This window comes from Manacus candei, unplaced genomic scaffold (genome assembly GCF_025592945.1).
Source record: "Manacus candei isolate 608988 ecotype Guabito, Panama unplaced genomic scaffold, ASM2559294v1 h1tg000023l, whole genome shotgun sequence".
In the NCBI taxonomy this organism is placed as follows: Eukaryota; Metazoa; Chordata; class Aves; order Passeriformes; family Pipridae; genus Manacus; species Manacus candei.
In genome coordinates this window covers 25,234,649-25,255,303 of record NW_026138071.1, presented here as the reverse complement: position 1 = coordinate 25,255,303, position 20,655 = coordinate 25,234,649, and the positions used below count along the sequence as shown (strand labels likewise).

The window sequence follows — 20,655 nt, the reverse complement described above, 5'->3', positions numbered from 1 at the left end:
CAATGAAGGGTTTTTCCCCAAACAAAACAAATACAAGGCAATTCTATGTATAGTTTGAAGTCCTGAAACACTCTGATTGCTCAGATGCCAATAAACATCACTCGCCAGTTCAGCTTCCTGCAATCACTGCCATGGGGTAACCCCACAGAAAATGTGTGTAGCTGCTCTAGTTTAAAAAGACAAGAAGCTTTTTTCCCCAGACACTTTCCTCCAAAGGCAATCAATTGATTTTTATAGCTGTGACTTAAGATCTTTCCAAAAGGTCCTCACAGCTGAGGGCCCAGGTTTCAAATCAGACTTTATGAGGATCACCACAACTACCTGCCTGGATGCCTACTGACCCTGTGTGGGATCCCAGAGATTCAGAGGGTTCTGCACAGAACTGTGACAGTCAGGGCCAGGACCAAAGGACAAACATTAAGGTCTTGAAAAAACATTCCATGCATTGGGAGAGGTTTCTGTAGGAGACTCAATCTCTACCAGTATTTCACTGCAATATAGCAATAAGCTGTGCTGGGGTTGGAATGAGCAGCACCTCATATATGTCTGCAAATAACCAGTCTCCTTTATTGTTTCCCTTAATCTTTAATTATGTCAGGACACCATAAATCTATGAAGAAAAAAATAGGAAATAACTGAAATCAATGAAGTAGTGTTATGAACATGTAAAGTTATTAGAGAAATACAAGGGTTTTAATTAAAGATGCTGGCTTCGAGCAGCAATGCTGGGTTACCCTGATTGATCCAAGCTGCTGGTTCAGCTCTTTGTCTGCCCCACAAGACTTTCACTCACCTTTTGCTTCTCTAATTGGGCACTTACTGCATTGGCACCTTCTCCTCAGCAGCATCAGCTGAACAAAGACTGTATAAATACAATTATGCTCAAACCAAACTTCTGTACACACAGAGAGTCATGGAGAACTTTGCATTTGCTGAATGTTTAATGTTTCAGGTTTTATTTACAGGCTATTTGTCTTTTTCCTCAGTTGGGTCTATATTTTAATTTATATTTTTCTCTTTTGTTTCAGTTACATTCCTCTTGGACTAAGTGCATAATCTGTCATTTTAATAAAGTACTCAATTTGTAAAAGTTTCAGTTTTCCACCTAAAACTCTTAGTAGACACCAACAGCAAAAATAGTAACAACATAACCACAGATTTTCAAATTTGATTAGTAACTTGTGAAAGCTTTTGCTGTCATGATTTTTTTAAAGTGGTTGACATTCTACTCAGTGAGTGCCCAAAATTCTTTGAAAAACAGATTCTTATTCAAAGTATTTTCACATTATCCTTTCCTGACACTGAAACAAATAGTATCACCTAGCTTTCAAATTCTCCATGCTAACATTTACTAATATTTTAATTATAAAAGCAAAATGGATTGTTAACTCTGTAAAACATTACCCTGAAATTCTATCTTCCTAACAGAAGAGTTTAGTTTAAATTTCCTATTAGCTGTCTTCTTAAATACATGAATTTTCTCGTCACATTTAGAGAGGCACTAGGACAGAGTTAGACGCAGGTGGTGTTTCAGACAGAGCTAGAAACACAGACACATTGCTGGAAGGCAACATAAGCACCTAAGTAGATGATATTAATGAAAAAAACAAAGGATTTTGATTTTTTTCCATATGTAATTTGAAATGAAAGACATGGATTAAGATCTTTCATTTTTTATCCTTTCCCAGGAAAACAATTTAAATCTTATCTTGGGACAGGGCTCATTAGAATACTTTGCCTCAGTGACTCAATGAAAAAAATGAAATTATTAAAATGCAGACACACCTCTGAGTTGTTTCTAGGAACGAAACAGTTTGACACTGGGATGCAATACTGCTGAAGTGTTTTCCTACACACGTTTGAAAGACGTGCATTCCCAAGGTGATGAGGTTAAGGTATACACTGTGTTTATGATACCATTCATCCTCTCTCCAGCTTGTATCTAACAACACCACTTAGGAGCTTGAAAGCCAGGCATGTCTTTTCAAGTCAGAAACAAAGGCAGTGAAAGCATAGCCCCACTTGCATTTTTATGTTTTGAGCCCCTACTCGTATTCTCATTCTTTGCTTCACATGGTTTGCAGAAAAACACATCGTGAGCAAATACAAAGAAGAAATGTACTTTGCCAGCCTTTCCCTTCAATCCTGCTGTTTGCCCAAGGTGCAGTGAGGTCATGGAGGCAAAGAGGAAGTATATGATATAAAACTAACTCCTGACAATCAGAGGCTGCAGAATGGGCTTGAAGGTAAAAGGCTATAGAGTGGCTCTTTCAAGTAGAAAGAGCATATGTCCCTGAAACTCCGATGGCGTATGTCTTTCCATAGTTTATTACCTTAAACCTATGTTGTGCCTTAGCCTGACCTCACTATTTGAATTTGAGAGGGCAGTCACTGTGAAAGGAGAGATAGCTGTCACTCCTGGAGCAAACCTTCCGTGCAGCTCTACTAAGCTTCTGACTTCACAGCACTGCAGATAAGTTTTTCTCTCTTTGGTATTACTACATTAATCCATCAAATCACTTATCTGAGAGCAGTGCTTTGTAGAGGCTGAGACTACAGTAGCTGATCCTGCCACATGGACTTCTGCAGCTACACAGTCAGACTTGCCATAAGCCAAGGCCTGAGCCAGGATCATAACTGCCAAGATTTAAACTATTCTTGGATAAGCTAACCACATAAGGCCTGAATAAATATCCTTAAGTTTGGATGGATCACACAGCTTCTTACAAAGTTACTACTTTTAATAGACAAACAGGCCTCTCATTAAGACAGAGAAAAAAACCAGCATTAATTAATTCTAACCATGATATAAAATAATTTGGTCAGCTAGGGTTTAAGTCCCTTTCCGTTATCTACTTCAGCACATAGCCTTGCATGTACTTCAGCCTCCCAAATGTAAGGAGGCTTTCTGAGCACTGACTTCTTTGGGGCTTTCATACAGACCGTCAGCAAAGGAAGGAGACATCCTAGCTCCATTCAGACAAAGAAGCTCCTTAGCATCACTGTTACACCGTTATTCCTACAACCTGTCCTGAAGGTTTTTTTTAGTCACACCTGCAGATAAGGCACCCTATGAAAGTAATATAAGAACATGTTAACTTTAGCAGAGCTGTAACTGTCACCAGCTTTGCCAGCAGCATCAGCTGATGCTCCTGAAGGAAAAGTAGCACCAGGCAGGGTAGCAGAGCCTCTGCAGGTGTGCAGCCCTGTCACCTGTGCCCCTCGCATTACCACGGACAGGAGGGCAGCTTGGATTGTCTGCTCCTACTCCCTTATAAAACATTCATGTCAAGCTGTTTGCCATTTGTAATTTGTAATTTCCTCCTATCTCTTGCTCCAAGTAGTCAAAAAAAAAAAAAAAAAAAGCATAGCCACACTGTTCCTAATATGTCCCACAAAAGAGGCAGATGACATTGGGCCATCATCAGCTCAGAGTTAGTTAGTGTGCTCGCTTGAGAGCTGTTAATTTGGCACAATCCCTTCCTCCTATCTACAACTCAGCCAAGGAAACAAGCAGAAGCTGGAGCAGTGTTCTCTGGGGGAGCTAGCAGCAACCATTTCATTTCCCAGGAAGAGTGACTCCAGTAAACACAACTGATTTCCACCCTCTTGTGAGGGGGAAAAAGGAAAAAAATCTGTAGGAGAAGGCAGCTTTCAATTTTCTCCTCTTTAATATCTGCCAATATTGTGACTGCACTTCTAGCTCTTTAGTGCCTATCTGAAGAAGCTGAAAGCACACAAGGAAGAAACTCTCTTTTTTTTTTAATTCATTTTAATGCTCTCTAAATTTAATAGGACAGACAAACATTGTGAACAATCCTTCACTTGTTACTTCCTTCACAAAAAAACTATTATTCTCTCTTTCAGTGCAACTCAAATACATTCTGAAGTTATTATAAAAAGAACAATTCTGCGAGATAACTACTATTCCCAAGCTCCCACTGAAATTAACAGAGTATTTTGGTATCAGGAACTTCGCAGTGTCAGGTCGTCATTAAAGATCTCCAAATCTACCTTGTAGTTTTTTCTATTCCTGCAGTATTCATTTCAGGGTATTCCAAAATAACCATCAATATTCTCAAGAGTCATGCTCCATGTTGCCAACAAGAAGTGAAAAGAAAATTCAAGTTGGCTTAAGTGGTCTTAGAAAGTACAAGGGAGGAAACAAAGAAATAATTCACATGGGTAAAAAAAAAAAAAGGCAGATTGTCTGTAGGCACAAACATATGGAAAAAATCTTATATATTTTAGAGTTATACTAAACTCAGAATTTATAGTATCCTTTCACAACTGGAAAAAAAAAAAAAAAGTGGAATCTCTCCTACATCATTTTCTGACTCTTTTTTCTCAGGCTCACACACTTACAGGTCTGGCAGTGATTCTCTGTGGGTCCCCAGCATCGGCCTGTGCAGGACTTGTGGCAGCGACCACCTGCAGAACAGAGAGAAGGACAGAGATTAGAAATGTGGCTTCCTTTCATTCCTTTAACATCCAGCAACTGACAAAGAGGAGGGTCCATCTTGCCTTTGGAAGGTTTTTATGTTTTCCCAAGGTTGAAACAGTGCCTGTAAAAAAGGGCCAGCTGAATAACCAGAACTGGTGTCAAACATATGTGAAATACAGCTACTTATCTAAGTGAATTATACTCTGAATACCTCTTTGCTATGCATAATGACTGGGACATTTTAAAACAAAACAAAAAAAAAAAGATGAGCAAGTCTGGAGGACTGAGGAACAATATCATCACCCACTGTTGCTTTCTACAGCCTATGTGAGACCTGCTGATTCCTTCACAAGAGAAATGGCTGTGCTAGAAAGGACATACAGCTATCTAGCTCCTGTCCAATGTCATCTGAACTATGGGGTGCTACACTCAATGCCTTTGACTGAAAGCTACCCCTTTTCCCAAAAGGTTTGTATAGTCTGCATGTCCAATATTATGGTAAGGGAAATGTGCCCTGTGCAACCTCTTAAGCGGTGAGCTTAGCTCACAGGATTTATAGTTTTCTGGCTGCTGTTTCTTTAGTTGCCTGTGGTTGTGTTTGAACCTGAACATGATGCTCTGCATCATCTTTCCACATGCTGACAGGTTTAGTCCCTCAAGAAAATGAACCGTGGGTGCTTCCACTACAAAATACAGCTGAAGGAGGAAGAGTTAGCAATGGTAGGTTTTAGAAACTACCCAGTAATTACTGACTGATATCTGCTTGGACAGAAGAGGGAGCAGAGTTCACATCTCCACATCATGGCAATTGGAAAGCAAACAGAAGAGCTGGCACATTCTCCTGTGGCTGCATCTTACACCATTTGAGAGAACATTCAGAGAGTCCCACACCAGTCTGTGCTGTGAATGAAGGGAGATCTCATTCCACAGCTCCCATCTGAACATGGCCAGAGCTCAGTCACACTCCTGCTCCTAGTGCTTCTCCCTCCTGAATGTCAAATGCTCCCAGAACACACAAACAGAGCCTGTCTTACTGCACCCTGAGCCTCAGACGTGGAAGGGCCTGAGGTGCAGACAGTTAAGCCTTTACCCCAGCCAGACTTGAAGGAATGAGCCAAGAAACCCAACACAAACATTATCGAACACTATACACAACAGTTCTTAATGCTGCAGTTTTGACCATATGAACCTAACCCTGTCTTTGAACAAACGTTTATTCATCACTGAATACTGCTGAGATGCTATTATGGGAATTCCCACACGGCCTGATGGGAGACAGTACTGGAGAAAGTGCAAAATGTCTCTCACCTGAGGTTTGATCACCTCAAAGGAAAACACTGCTCCTCTGCTAGCAGTGTGCTTATTGCTGCGAGATGTTATAGAGCCGAGCAAACCCGCTGTAACAGTCCAGTGAAGTTGGACTTTCTGTCACTAAATTTCCCCTCTCAGCATTCTTGGCGCTATTGATGATGCTTTATGGTAATTACCACACTGTATGCCAACTACCTTGTTAAAGCTACCAGCTCCTTGTTGCATTCATGTTCATTTAAAGCAATTATACTTGGGAAACATTGTTGCTGACATCACCAGCACATAATTGGCTGTCACATTCTACCATCTGTTTATTTAGATCACAAATGTACTATATCTACATAACACAAACTCATTCTGGCTGACAGGGAGGGCACTCCATCTGGCATGAATAATGCAACTTTAATCAGTAATAATGATTATTATGATTATTAAGAGACTACTGGAACCCTGTGCAGAAAGCAAATACATCCACATTAATTTATAAGAATGGAAGTTTAAAAAGAAGGTGAGGTAAACAGTAAATTAAAGGAAGAATTTTAACAGATGAGGCTTGATAAGATACAGGTTGTTAGTTCATTTTGGTGCTTGCTCAACAGAATAGAAATGACCTCCAGGAAGTGGGTTTTATAAACTAGCTATTCCTGATCAACAAGAATTGGACAGAGAAAAGGTACAGCCCTCACTCTGTGCTTGGTCTCCATCTGAGCCAGAGCACCCCTGCTGGGGACAGCTCGGGAGGAGTCACTACCCACAGACAACAGAGTATCCTGTTGAAAGACCCTGTTTTATGCCCAATCCTTCCCTGCGATCCAGTCTCATGCCCCTCTAGCTTCAGGGGTCTGGAGTTTAGGGATAAAGCCAGAAGTCTTGCAGCTAGATACAGCATAAAGCACTGCACTGATCACTTGTAACCACACATTCCTGAGGCAGAGTAAGGCAGCAGTTTGGCTGCTTCTTCCCCTTTCTGTCCCTGGATTCCACTCCCTTCCAAAACCTACTGTATGTACTGGACTTTCCACTGTAATATGTGTTGTGGGATAACACAGAAGAAACTCAACATCCCTCTAAGTGATCCCTAACTAGAGAGTGTGCCCACACTTCTGTCAAAGCTACACTTAAAATACAAATCTTCATATTTGAAGCTCCTGGGTGCTGAGCTGATACTCGGTACACAACCAAAAATTTATTCAGCTACCTCTATCCCTCCTGGAAATAAAAGCAATTCAGCATCTTCAAAATATAATTTCAATTTTTTTTTTTTAACTTGCATGCCTGCTGCCTGGTACATGACTTTGTTTGGCAGTGTCAGATGATGATTTGCATTTAAATAGAGATATTTAACAATAAAGCAAGAAAAGGCTGCCAGTTTCCCTTTTTCTCACTGGGAACTCAAAGTGTCTGTTTCATTGTTTTCACTTTTCTCAGCTGTACAGACACAATGAGGAGCTGAGCTTGTAGTCAGCACACCTCTGAATTCAATTGTTACGTGTCCTTTTGAAGGTCAAATATACTAAAAATTAAAAATAAAACCCAAACTCCCTCCAAATAATGTGACTGTATTGGTTTGGTTGTGTAAAAAAGAAAAATAACTTCCTTTGCTCTCAGTATGAACTGGTTCAGATTCTGCTCTCACATCCCTCAGTATTCCACCTGGTTTTCCCACTGTAATAAGGACAGATTGCTACCCATTAAAATCAGCTCTGCAAATCTAAGACAGAAATAGTCCCATGGAAGTCAACATAAGCAGTCAGGAGCATAACAAGCATTTGTGTGAGGAGCAGGTCTCACAATTAGATTTATATGTCAGGCTTAAACGATAATAAATGTATTGGCCCTAAGGTTGACAAGGCCCTTGAAGGAATTATACTACTTCTCACAGATATTCCTGCATGTATTTCTTTAGATTTTGAGATCGTAGTGAGCCAACAGAATTGAGATAAAATAATCACGAAACCATTTGTGGCATAAAATAAATTATTCCTGTTATTCCTTGTGTCTAAAATATTTTAAATCCCTGCAACAGATTATGCTGGGTTGGAAGGGACCCACAAGGATCATCAACTCCAACTCTTAGCCCTGCACAGGACCAGCCCTCATGCCTTGTGCCTGAGAATATCATCCAAATGCTTCTTGAACTCTGTCAGGTTTGGTGCTCTGACCACTTCCCTGATCTGATGCAGGATCTGCTGCTCAAGCTGGATCCCTACAAATCTATGGGGCCTGATGGGATTCATCAATCCTCAAAGAGCTGCTTCATCACAAAAGCTCTCACAATGATTTTTGAGCAGTCTTGGGAATCCAGAGAGGTCCCAACTGACTGGAAGCTGGCAAACATTGGTCTGATTTTCAAGAAGGGCAAGAAGGAGGACCCTGGAAACTACAGGTCTGTCAGTGCCTGGTAAAGTTATGGAGAAGATTATTCTGGGAAGTGTTGAAAAACACCTGAAAGACAACACTGTCATCAGTCACAGTCGGCAAGGCTTCATGAAAGTCCTGCATATCAAACCTGATTTCCTTCTCTGACAAGGTAACCCACCTAGCTGATCACAGGAAGCCAGTTGATGTAATCTTTTGAGATTTCAGTAAAGCTTTCAGTAGTGACTCTCACAGGATCCTTCTGCACAAAATGTCCAGCCCAGAGCTGGATAAACACATCATGTGGTGGGTGAGTAATTGGCTCACAGGTCGAGCACAGAGGGTAATAGTGACTGGGGTGACATCAGACTGGCCACCTGTCCCTGTGGGGTTCTGCAGGGCTCCATCTTGGGCCCTGTGCTCTTCAGCATCTCACAAATGACTTGGACGCAGGACTGGAAGGGACACTGAGCAAGTTTGCAGATGACACAAAACTGGGAGGAGCTGTTGACTCCCTCGAAGGCAGGGAGGCCCTGCAGAGAGACCTCAACAAATTAGAGGGCTGGGCAATCACCAACCATGGGAAGTTCAACAAGGGGAAGGGCCGATTCTGCATCTGGATGGGGCAATCCCAGATGTTTGGACAGACTGGGGAATGAGGTGCTGGAAAGCAGTGCCAAGGAAGGGACCTGGGGGTCCTGGTCAATGGCCAGCTGGCCCTGAGTCAGCAGTGCCCTGGCAGCCAGGAGGGCCAACCATGTCCTGGGGGGCATCAGGCAAAGCATCGCCAGCCGGTCGAGGGAGGGGATTGTCCTGCTCTGCTCTGACCTGGGGCAGCCTCACCTGGAATATTGTGGTACTTCTGGGCACTGAAATATAAGTAAGATATTCAGCTATTAGAGAGCATCCAAAAGAGGAAAACAAAGATGGTGATGGGCCTTGAGGGGAAGCCGTGTGAGGAGCAGCTGAGGGCACTTGGTCTGTTCAGCTGGAGAAGAGGAGACTGAGGGGAGACCTCACTGCAGTTACAACTTCCTTGTGAGGGGAAGAGGAGGGGCAGGCACTGATCTCTGCTCTGTGGTGACCAGTACAGAACCTGAGGGAATGGCCTGAAGTTGTGTCAGGGAAGGTTTAGGTTGGATATTAGGAAGAGGCTCTTCACCCAGAGGGTTGTTACGAGCTGGAACAGGCTCCTCAGGGCAGTGGTCACAGCACTAAGTCTGACAGAGTTCAAGAAGCATTTGGATGACACTCTCAGGCACAGGGTGTGACTCTTGGGGATGGTCCTGTGCAGGGCTAAGAGTTGGACTTTATGACCCTTGGGGGTCCCTTCCAACTCAGCATATTCTGTGATTCTGTGAACATACACCAGAAAGAGCTAAAAGAAATGGCAAACAGTAAAACTGCAGAAGTGTTCTTCCTTTTCTTTTGATGTAGTAGAGAGTAAAGAGGGTAGAACTCCTTCCTGTGATTTCCTCTGCTGGTTCTGGTGGCAACTGGCAGAATCTAGGAGCTCTTAGCAACAGTAAAACAGTTCATCTGCAACAACTCACCTGTGAACTCCATTTACAATCAAACAGGAATTCAAAAATTAGCTGGAATTTGAAAAAAAAAAAATCTGCCAGGCACTACCTTGGTCCATTCACTCAATTCTTGCATGTTAGTGAAGGCACATAAGGGAAAAACTGTCTTTTCCAAGTGAGATAAGGAAGGAAAGAACCTAGAAAAATCTCCTGCCCTGGTTAGAGATGGGATGCTAGAGTAGATTTCTGCTCCTGAACAGTAGCATTGTTTTGCATGCACAATAACAGTTTAGAGGCTTTCATAAATTTTACAGGTTTTGTTATGAAATCTAAGTTAGGGAAGAGTAGATTCCCACTGGAACGAGAGAATTAATTTTGCTTTGGCAAATTGCACACAGAAACCAATGTTTCGTCTCCTGGGCTTGTCTTCCCTTGGCCAAAACTACTGCAACAGATCTTCATTACAAACTCTGGTGCAGAGCATCATTGTAGTAATTTCCAGGATAGAGTTTTATTTGTGGGAGATGCTTCTGCTTCCCCAGCCAGGGAAAGTCACCAGCAGAAAATGTTTGCTCACTAGCCTGGGAAAGACCAAGGTTACTTCACCCTTGTGCTTTCCTGTGAATTGAGAAGGGCTTTCCTTTGACTCCAGACTGACTTTATTATTTCAGGAACAATAAAACCGCAAAGGATTAAGTTACTGACAAGATAAGAAAAATGAATTCCTCCTCTTTGCTCTAAGCTCAGTGTCATACAGAGAAGAAACACTGCTCCTTCCCCCCCAGCTATACCAGCTGCCTCGAGCAGACCTCTCTTGGTAGGAGAAGGAAAGCAGAAAAAAGAGAAGAAATGGTCCCACTTTGCACAAAGCTTGCATTTACAGATGGTTTCTATGAGGTTAATAAATCATTAATCAATGTTAGCATCAGCAACACATGGCTACTGAAGTGCAAATAAACACAGCCAAAACAAAGTTGCTGAGATGGTTACAAGCCATTGTAGAGAAGCAGCCTCTTTACTAACCTAACAGTCTAAAATAATTGATTAGCTAAAAAAAACACCTATAAATCATTTATTAGCTTCTGTAAGCTCCTTATAAACTCATCCTTCACCTAAAAAATTCACACCTGTAAAAACACTAGAGCTGTTGGAGATGTTTCTAGACATAACCAGCCTCAAGGTCCAAGAAATTCCAAGTATACACTGGTAAGAGTCCCAGGCTATTCTTTGCATTGCTTAGGTAGGACAGACAGTTTAAATACACTTGCATGTTGTTTTTCTAGGCAGCTAAACTCCTTAGTTCTATCTATGAATAGATGACAAAATCAAAATATAATTTAAACACTGCAGCATAGCATTAACAGGAATTAAAGATACTATTGTTGTGATGGATTGTTCTGTCTTTATCAGGCTGTAATGCTTTCCCTGTCCTTGTCCAACTATTCCCGTTGTCACATTCATTCATTCACACTTCTTTGTTAGGTAAAATTCATTTTGCATTTCCTACCTGCCCTGTGCTAGCCTTCAGATCTCTCCTATTGATTTGAAAGTTAATTACCTAACAGAGTCTCACACTTCTCAGGATTTCTTTACCTTATGGCAGGAGAGACACATGTTGCAAGAGAAAGTAAAACTTACTGTAAAAGAAGAAAATGTTTTATAGAAATATCTAGTGCTTATTTTTTCTTCCTCTGTGTAGAAACATTATGGGATACAGAAATCAAAGGGCCAATTTCTCTACTGCTAACAAACTCTGTGGCTTTCAGTCATGTCAGATGAATCCACCTCGGGATGTATCACCAACCAGTTTTCCAACATAGTATTAGTCCCATAAAATTCAGGCTTTTCTTTAACAAGCTGCGCCCTCACTGATATTGTTACTTTTATTGTGGTAAATGGCAGCACTGTAACTGACCTTTCTCTCTCCTCTCTTTATCTTTGCTTCCATCCTGAAGTCTCTTGCCCAATAGAGATATCCTGCGCAAATATTAACGGGATCCCTTTGCAGGGAAAACTCACATAGCACTTAAAATTCACATCAAATAAGCACTTACACTGTGGAAAAGCACAGCACCTTCTATGGATCCATCCATTCACCATAAGTCAAAGTTTCCTCGTGCCCACCCCTAATGGATGCATCCAGTGTTCAGGGATCACTGGGGCCCAGAAACAGTGAAAGCAAACTCTTGCTAACAATCACTTCCAACAGGGACTTTCAACTCTGCCATTCAACTCCTCTATCTTGCCCTCATCTTCCTCCGTAGATAAGAAAAGAGATGCACATAAATGGAGAGGGACTCAGGCACAGGCAACTGAAAAGAAACTGGCATGGGAAATAGGTCTGGGAAATGAAAATAATCCAAGAGATATGCCCTGAAAGATAGGCACGGAAAGAGATACGGGGATAGTGCAAGGGAGAGGGAACAGAGATAAAACTGAACCAGCACTGAAGAAAACAAAAACGGAATACCAGAGAGGGATGCATTTCCTTGAGTAATGTGGGATGGAGACAACCCTTGTGTGTGCACAGGGACCAGGCATCTGTTGAGAACTGTGAAATTACAGAGTATTGCTGGATACGCTGGTGGCAGACAGTTTTGATTTTAAGAGAGATTGGCCACCAGAGGTAAAGGAATAAATGGAAAGTCAAGAAGAGCATGTCAGCAGCATTGAATGGGCTCGGGCTGGTGGATTCATATCTATCGCTGACAGCTCTGAGCTGATAGGAAGCTCACTGTAACATTACTGCAGCTGCTACAGAAAAATGTCTTCAGGCCACAGTAATGACTATAGAAAGGGACTTGAGGGGGGTAATGAAGACACTGGTTATTTTTCTCTGTCTGGAACAGACAGCACTGCTAAGGCTGTGTGACTCGATGCATTAATTGGGGGTTTAGTCATCCACACAAAATAAAAACCTTCAGCTATGACACAGTCTAAAATTTTACACTGATTAAGCAATTAGGAGCTATTAATTATCACTGCTTATAGCTGTTAGCACAGAGGAATGTAAGTGAATTCCCCCCACTGTGATGGTGAATTAGTTCCAATCAGCATGAAATGCCTTCCTGAACATGCACACAGGGATCCTGAGCAAATGGGGAGACACAGCCGGAAGACTAAAACGATAGGTCAAGTCATACCTGCTGCTTGGCAGGCTCATCAAGAACAACAAGCCCTCAGGAATCTTTCCTTGTAATCATTATTGTTAAAAAATTATACTCCCCTCCAGTAAGCCATAGCTAAGTGCCCATCCTCACGCACTACAGCAGGGCCTCTGTTCCTGAGCAGCAGAGCATCCTGGGCTCTGCCTAACAGGGATTTACACTGGGCTCAAAATGGAACACCCTCCCTCACATGGACCATCCTCAAAGTACACAAATCACAACCCTGGACCCCTTCAACATACAGGGTTAACTCGTTTTCCCTTTCCTCTGAGCAGAAGGAGAAGGTGATATCCCACCATCTGTATGTTAACTCTCGCTTAGGAAGCAGGGTTATGCATCCCACTTTCTCCTTTGCTTGCTGCAATGAAGACTCTCTCCTCCCAGGTCAGCAACCCAAGAAACAGTCTGTAGGCTGTTGTCTGGAAGGGGAAAGCACAGAGCAGCCATCCCTTCTGAAGACAGCTCTTCTGATGACACAGGAAGCTCATCTTGCCCTGAAGGGAGAGAGCTGGACACAGCATGCAACCATTCTTGGGTTCTTGCCCCACAGCACAGTGGCTGTGTTCACTGGAGAGCTGTGCATCAGTGCACCTCTAGGACTACTTTTGTATTTAACCTGATGATTACTTAATACTCAGAATGTCAACAGAAGTAGAAAAAAATCCCAGCTCAGATCAACTTGGGGCAGTTTCCACAGGGAAGTGGGAGACAGGACATACAGATTGGAATGCCTTGATGCAAGGCAGAAAACTGAACCCTGCTCCCCCACATCCTGGAGAACTCATGAGCTTCTAATGTGTTTCATAAAAGGGGAAAAAAGTCCTTCTGACTGAGGAAATTTGAGTGCAAGCAGAAGACAGGTCTGTGAGGGGAAGGCTCTGCAGATTCCAGCAGATAGAGAAAAAACCCCACCATGCTCTATGCCTTTGCATTCATCTCAGTATTACCCCTTGCATGGGGATGTCTGGCAATGCCTACATTTCCTAGCTAAGCAGCAGTTACTGCAATGCCTAACGCTGACACCCACATCCTTCCTTGCCCCAAAGACACTGCTCTGGCACTTTTCACTCTGGCTCACAGCAGCTGGGGTTTCTGTTTGGTGTGACAACAGGTGAAATCAAAACCGATATAAAAAAGTCAACCGATATAAAAAAGTCAACAACTCCTACTGACCACAGTGATCAAATGGGCACCCACAGCAGTGCCTGGAATAAATCTTGAGCCAGGTACCTGTCCCTAGGAGCAGCAGCACTTATTGTCTGATGGATAACTTGGCTGAGAACCGAGGGATGCAGGTACAGGTTGCTTTTTTGGACATAATGTGCAATGCTGAGAGAAAAATTCCTGCACTGTTAGAGAATATTTTCAAAGGAGGCTTTCAACAAACTTGAAGACACACTGAAAACTAAATGCTATAGCTGGGGGTGTTCTTGTGCTTGTTTAATAGCAACTCCTCCACTGTCAAACAGATCAAGTCTGTCTAAACCACATAAGTCAAAATAATGTCCTGTTATAATGTTCCTGTAATGCAGCCAAAGCAGTAATAAAGTTCAAACAGAGAGGCATACAGTTTTCATTTTTTAAACAAAGTAATAACCTCAAAGAAAGGAAATGAGAAGTTGAAATTTAAGTGGCTTTTAAAATTCATTTTACTCTTTCTTGATGCCATGTAGTATTCCTAGAGTCTGGCTGGGTGTATTTAGGAGTGCCAATGTTTTCACCGACTTTTGACTCAATTAGATGGAGATAGTAGAGAGGAATTCTCCATTCCCATGAAATCTGGACTCCAGTTTTAGGGAAAGTTGGAATAAGAATCATAATGGGCCTATTCAAAATATATCTTTGGCTATTTGAAACAAAACTGATTATTACAAAATACTTGGACCACAGAAGCCCTTTCTCTGTTGGAAAATAATGCCTGGGCATATACGCTAATATTTAGATTAAGTCTTTGCTATACACAAATATTCAACTAAAATAATCATACAAACAAATTTCACACTGCAATTTCCCGGATAATATTCAGTTATCAGAGATCTGCTCAGAGGTGGACATTATCTGACTATCACGTAGGTGTAATATGATGAATTTGATGTGAAGTTGTTTTTATAAGTGTAGTGGGTTTCTGTGGTTAGGTTTTGGTAGCAGGGGGGGCTACAGGGGTGGCTTTGGTTAGAAGCTGCCAGAAGCTTCCCCTGTCTTGTTGAGCCAATGCCAGCTGGCTCCAGGACAGGCCTCTTGCCACTGGCCAAGGCCGAGCCAATTAGGAGTGACAGTAACGCCTCTGTGACAACATAATTAAGAACAGTTGTTCTTAAATAACAGCACCGGTTGTGGCGCAGTGAAAAATTCCAACCAGGGAAGAGTGGAGTGAGAACATGGGAACAACAAGATAGACACCAAGGTCAGTGCAGAAGGAGGGGCAGGAGGTGCTCCAGGTGCCGGAGCTGTGGCCCCTGCAGCCCGTGGTGCAGACCATGATGGGGCAGCTGTGCTCCTGCAGCTCATGGGGGAGCATCGGGGTGCAGAGACCCCCCTGCAGCCCATGGGGGAGCATCGGGGTGCAGAGACCCCCCTGCAGCCCATGGGGGACCATCGGGGTGCAGAGACCCCCCTGCAGCCCATGGGGGAGCATCGGGGTGCAGAGACCCCCCTGCAGCCCATGGGGGAGCATCGGGGTGCAGAGACCCACCTGCAGCCCATGGGGGAGCCCGTGCTGGAGCAGATGGATATCTGAAGGAGGCTGTGACCTCATGGGAGGCCCAAGATGGAGTGGGGTCCTGCTGGAGACCTGCAGCCCGTGGAGAGGGAAGCCCATGCTGGAGCAGGTTTTTCCCAGGTAGGACTTGTGGCCCCTATGGGGGACCCATGCTGGTACAGCTCATTCCTGAAGGACTGCACTCCATGGAGGAGTGACCCATGGGACAGCAGTTTAGGAAGAACTGCTGTCCAAGCAATGGACTCACGCTGGAGAGGTCCATCAAGGACTGTCTCCCGTGGGAGGGACCCCATGGGAGCAGGGGAATGATTCCTCTCTCTGAGCTGTGGCAGAAACAACAACTGACCGTAACCCCCATTCCCCATCCCCCTGCACTGCTGGAGGGAGAACATGGAAGGAAGGAGGGGCAGAGGGAAGGTGTTTTTAAGATCATTTTACTTCTCACTCTGACCCTGTTAGTAATAAATTCAATTAATATCCCCAGTTTGAGTCTGTTTTGCGCGTGATGGTGATCAGTAAGTGACCTCTCCCACATCTTAACTCTTAACTGTTTTTTCTCTCCTCTGTCCAGTTGCAGAGAGAAGTGAGAGAGCAGCTGTAGTGAGTACCTGCTGTCCAGCCAGGGTCAACCCACTACAATAAGTAGCAATTCATATATAACAATGTGAAAACCCTGAATTAAGTATTTTACTCTGCAAATATTTCCAGCATTTCCCCTATGCCAGAACATTTCACTGATGATGGCTTTTATGAGTTTTTGAAGGTAAATTACAAGCTTCTACAAGAGGACCAGAAAGAAAATGTTGAGATGGGAAGCTCCTTTGAACACCTGCCCAAGGAGATAAGAATGTGGAGATCCTAAACACAGGCACACGTGAGACACAGCAAGAGCATTAAATACACTCTTGTTTTTTGCTTTACTACTTCCTACACATTGTTTAGCAGACAGAAATTTCCTTTCCAGTCACTAAGCTCCATATGAAGACCCAGCAAGGTCCTTCTCCATGCAGAAAGTGTGAAAGGATCAGAAAGAAGACCCTGAAGCTGCCCTGGGTTTAAGCAGACCAGGGGCCAGAGACCTTCAGCCAGGCTGTCCACAGGACAGGAACTTTAGTGACAGGGCTGAGGATTTCTGCAAAAACAGGCATGTGTAACAAAATCATTATAAAAATACAGATACAATAGCAACAAAGGCTTGGAGTGGTTTTGTGTTTGATGCAAGAAAGAAGAGATTGTTGGGAGAAGCCAGCTGGGTAGTCCCAACACTGCACCCACCCCCTGTGATACACCTACCTTTGTGCAGCAGCACCAACTAAGCCCACTCTGACGGGTGGCTGGGACTTGCATCGTGCAGATCAAACAACAGAAGCTTCAACAGGGTGGGAGGCACACAGCAGCTTCGAGATCCAGTAGACACAATTAGGCAGCTGATTTTACACTCTTTCTTTCCTTTCCCTTTCCCTAAGCAGCTCTTTAAAGGCAGCTCGCTAGAGCAGCTGGAGCTTGCTGTGAAAGACCAGTTGCACCCACCCACCCACCACAAATCTGACAATTACCATTCAATTAGACTATTTTAAATATTCCCAGTATTTCAGGTTTATTTCCTACTTTCAAGAAACACTGGTGTTTGTGATAAAGTTGCTTGTAATGAAAAGGGATGCTTTAATTTAACCTGAAAGCTTCTCCCTTGTGCAGTACACTGCTTAAACACCAATCTGCTTATAAACAGGTGGTTTACAGTAATACATTATACACACACAGGTTGCCATTAAAAGATAAGCATTTACCAACAGTTGTGGTACACTACTACGTGGAGGCCTACTTAAATTCTGTAGCTGCAGACATAGTGCCACTTTGTAATATTTTTATACATCAGCATGGAAACCTGTGCCACTTGCTGGGTGACTTTCACCCTGCAACTGCTAATAATAAGGAAGGAAGATACTCAGTAAAAGAGATCAGAACTTTGTCAGAGATGGAGTTGGTTTTGCAGTTGGGGATTTTTTGTTTATCTTTACCCAAAATATAATTTTCAGTACCAAGAGATGCCCATGTCAGAGGTTCTTCAGAAACTGTTAATGCTGGCTTTCTCAGTGCCCTCCTTTTTGTATCCACAACTCCTAAAGATCCCCACCTTTGTAGCAGTTACCTTGCTAGGTCCCTGCACTAGGCTCTGGCAGCCTAAGGAGTTCTGTCCCTCACAGCATTATTTATTCCTATTTGCATTTGTTACCTACTTTTTATTCAGTTACTCAACTGTTAGAGGTGTATATCCATTAAATGCCATGTCTGCTTGCTTTTCAAATCTGTTTCAAGGGCAGTCACCAAATGAAAAATCCCTTCTGAAAATGCTGGCTGAAGGTATTATTAGAAAGCTAAACTGATTCCCTTTATTCAAAACACACTGTTCTGAGTTGAGGAAAAACATTACAGGCAACTTCAAGCAGTTCAGCTTGCCATTCTGATGCAAAACAAGTTCATCGTACCCACTGGATTTCACTGATTCCTCCATCTTCAGGTACATATGCTTGGCAAAACTATTCTTTAAAATCAATTTTTTCTGTTACTGTATTTGTCCTTCAATTCCAGGTAAATAAATAAATTCTGTCCTGAGCAGAGATTTCTTAAGAGAAGGAAAAGCAACCTCCATGTAGGCTGAACAAAATGCAGTTGTGAGACTTTCTGGTTGTCTGTATTCAGCTGTGATATAAATTTTTTTTCCAACCGAGATATCCCTGGAACCCTAACTGCCGCTAAAGCGCAGTGCTGTAAGCCCATGAAGTGTGTGTCACATGGCAGGAGCTTTCATAAAACGTTTTAGGTATTTGTGGCTTTTTATCAAAAAGAACAGCTTCTCCTTCTGGCTTTGCCACGGTGACACCGGTGGCAGGGAACGCCTTCTGTACAGAGACCACCTGTCTGCTGAAGCTCTGTTTGCTGGTCTCCAAACATGCATTTAAAATGTTAATTGAACTTCAAGCAATAACCTCAACGAAAGGCTATAATTTAACAAACTCTGAAATAACAAATGTCTTCAGGGTACGCTTTCTGCAGTGCCGTTTTCTCCGTAGGTAGTTTCCAATTTAGATGTACACCAAAAATGATACACTAGTTATTCTGAAAGGTGGCTTTAAGCATGAATTAGTCACTTCCCTCTTTTCTTTTTGCCAGCATACATAAATATACTGCTGTTACTCTGGCCTTCTGCAGAGCAAAATCCTTGAAAAAACACAAAATGCTTTGAAACAACACAAAATACCTCGGAGAAGTAACTGGAGAAAACGTGGTTATCTTGCCTGTGTCCTGCTACTGAGGCCTAGGGTGTAGATTTACACATAGTTGTGATTTAAATGTAACTGTCTCCTGTTGCAGTAGCATCTATTGGTCTGAATAAAAGCTTTCCTTGTATTTCCACTGCATTCATCTCTCCTCAATCTTTACTGACCAGTGGCTTTTTACACCTGAGGGAAAGGACTCCATCATCCCTCCTGCTCTGATCCAAGACTCCCCATGTCACCAGTGTGGCTTCCTGATGTTAGCAGGGCTGGTCCTATGCAGGACTCTGTTTTGGGTGGTCCAGCTGGAAACACTGGTGTGCACATGTGTATCATTTCAGACAGTTTAGGCACAGTGTACCTGAGAACTGGTGGAAGGTTGGCACTTTTGGGAGAGACTGCAAGGATCTGAGGAATGCCTATGCTTCATAGCTATCACATAATTACTTCAGAGTTAAATACCCAATGGTTTGACCTGAGTATAAATTTCCAGATAAGTCACTATGTGTAAATAAAACGATTCTTTTCTAATATTGCAACTACTGGTACAAAAAAATGAGTTATGTGCTCTGTGAAGAATTACAAGGTCACTACTGAACATTAAATCAAGGGGCTGGCCACCTGTCAGACCTTGTTCTGTAGCTGCAATAAATGGCTGTACACAAAGTCACCTACATTCCTTGCCAGCAACTCCAAACAGAGACTGTTAACACCCCAGGGAGAATATAAAGCTTATCACTCTTATCACCTGTACAGAATCCTATGGAAATATCAACTCATACTTTTTGTGAAACACAGTATGAGAATATACAATGTGTGCTGAAAAGGATGTACATATATCCATGTAGCTGATTTACTTCTATACTGGTTTAAAAAATGTAAGCAGCTTCTGGCCTTAAACTAATGTGACATAAAGAGATATTTCTACTAAACTAAGTTTCTACCAAATTATTCCCATTTCTGCAATATTTCAAAGAAGTATCTTTCTAGAAACTCTATTACCCCTTTTGCTAGCATGTGGAAAACTTGCAGCAGAACACAGCCCAGCAAACACTCAGTTATCAGGGCTGATGGGGCAGCAGCTTAACCTGAATAAAGCAACTCACAAACACAGTGTAACACAGAAAATGAAGAAAGAGAAAAAACCAGAAAAAGGAATACAGAGCCAGCACAGGCTCACATCAACCACATACATACCAGACAGGGATAAGTATGTCAAACTGAGCTGTAATGCTTCCAAACACACCTGCACCCAGGTAAGATCAATGACAGTCTGGATTGCCTGCACCAGGAGAACAGAGAGCTGACTTCATAAGAAGCTGTGCAGCTGGCAAGTCCATTTTCTGCTCCTTTAATTAAAATACAGAGCACTGGCTAAACGGTAAACATTTAATTAGATTTGTCTCTATGTTTCAATATTAATAAAACACATGAAAAATGCATTAAGAGCCAGCTAATTGGAGGCCCTCCAAAAGTAGCTGTAAATGAGCAATTATAATACAATTGGGGTGTGGTTCCTCAGGGACTGATGCTTCTTAATATTCCAGCCAAAGGTTTAGAAATTATTAAAAAATCCCAGGCAATAAAATGTACAGATGACAGAAAGAGTGAAATCCCAGCAAATTACAGTAAAGAGCAGCCAGTATCAGAGAGTGAGCCAAGCTGGTGGGTAAGCTGGAGTCACTCACATCAAATGGCTTTTATACAGCCAAACACAGGGTTGCATATTTCAAAACAGAACACACAGGTTACATTTTGTGGGGGGAAAAGGGAGTTTCTAAATCACACAGATTTCAGAACTGCCTGAACACCAGGCAGTCTTGCTGTTGTGTGAAGCTGAAACACAAAGGCTACAATT

General features: G+C 42.6%; 2 protein-coding genes across 5 annotated transcripts in view; one reads left to right on the top strand and one right to left on the bottom strand.

Moving 5' to 3' along the window:
* Positions 1-20,655, bottom strand: part of ERBB4 (erb-b2 receptor tyrosine kinase 4) — a 603,712-nt gene that overhangs the window by 176,236 nt on the left and 406,821 nt on the right. For all 4 annotated transcript variants that reach the window (XM_051786747.1, XM_051786748.1, XM_051786745.1 and 1 more), the window contains exon 5: positions 4,366-4,431. In XM_051786747.1, coding sequence (XP_051642707.1) covers positions 4,366-4,431 — 66 coding nt within the window. The remainder of the gene's footprint in view (positions 1-4,365; positions 4,432-20,655) is intronic.
* Positions 14,884-17,514, top strand: LOC127470829 (uncharacterized protein MPN_465-like). Its single transcript, XM_051786807.1, has 2 exons — positions 14,884-15,642; positions 16,094-17,514. Exons 1-2 carry the CDS (start codon positions 15,281-15,283, stop codon positions 16,107-16,109), a joined length of 378 nt encoding a protein of 125 aa, XP_051642767.1. The 5' UTR covers positions 14,884-15,280; the 3' UTR covers positions 16,110-17,514.

What these genes read in the sequence shown, in the direction of transcription:
- LOC127470829 (XM_051786807.1), top strand. Translation starts at nt 15,281, where the DNA reads ATGATGGGGCAGCTGTGCTCCTGCAGCTCATGGGGGAGCATCGGGGTG.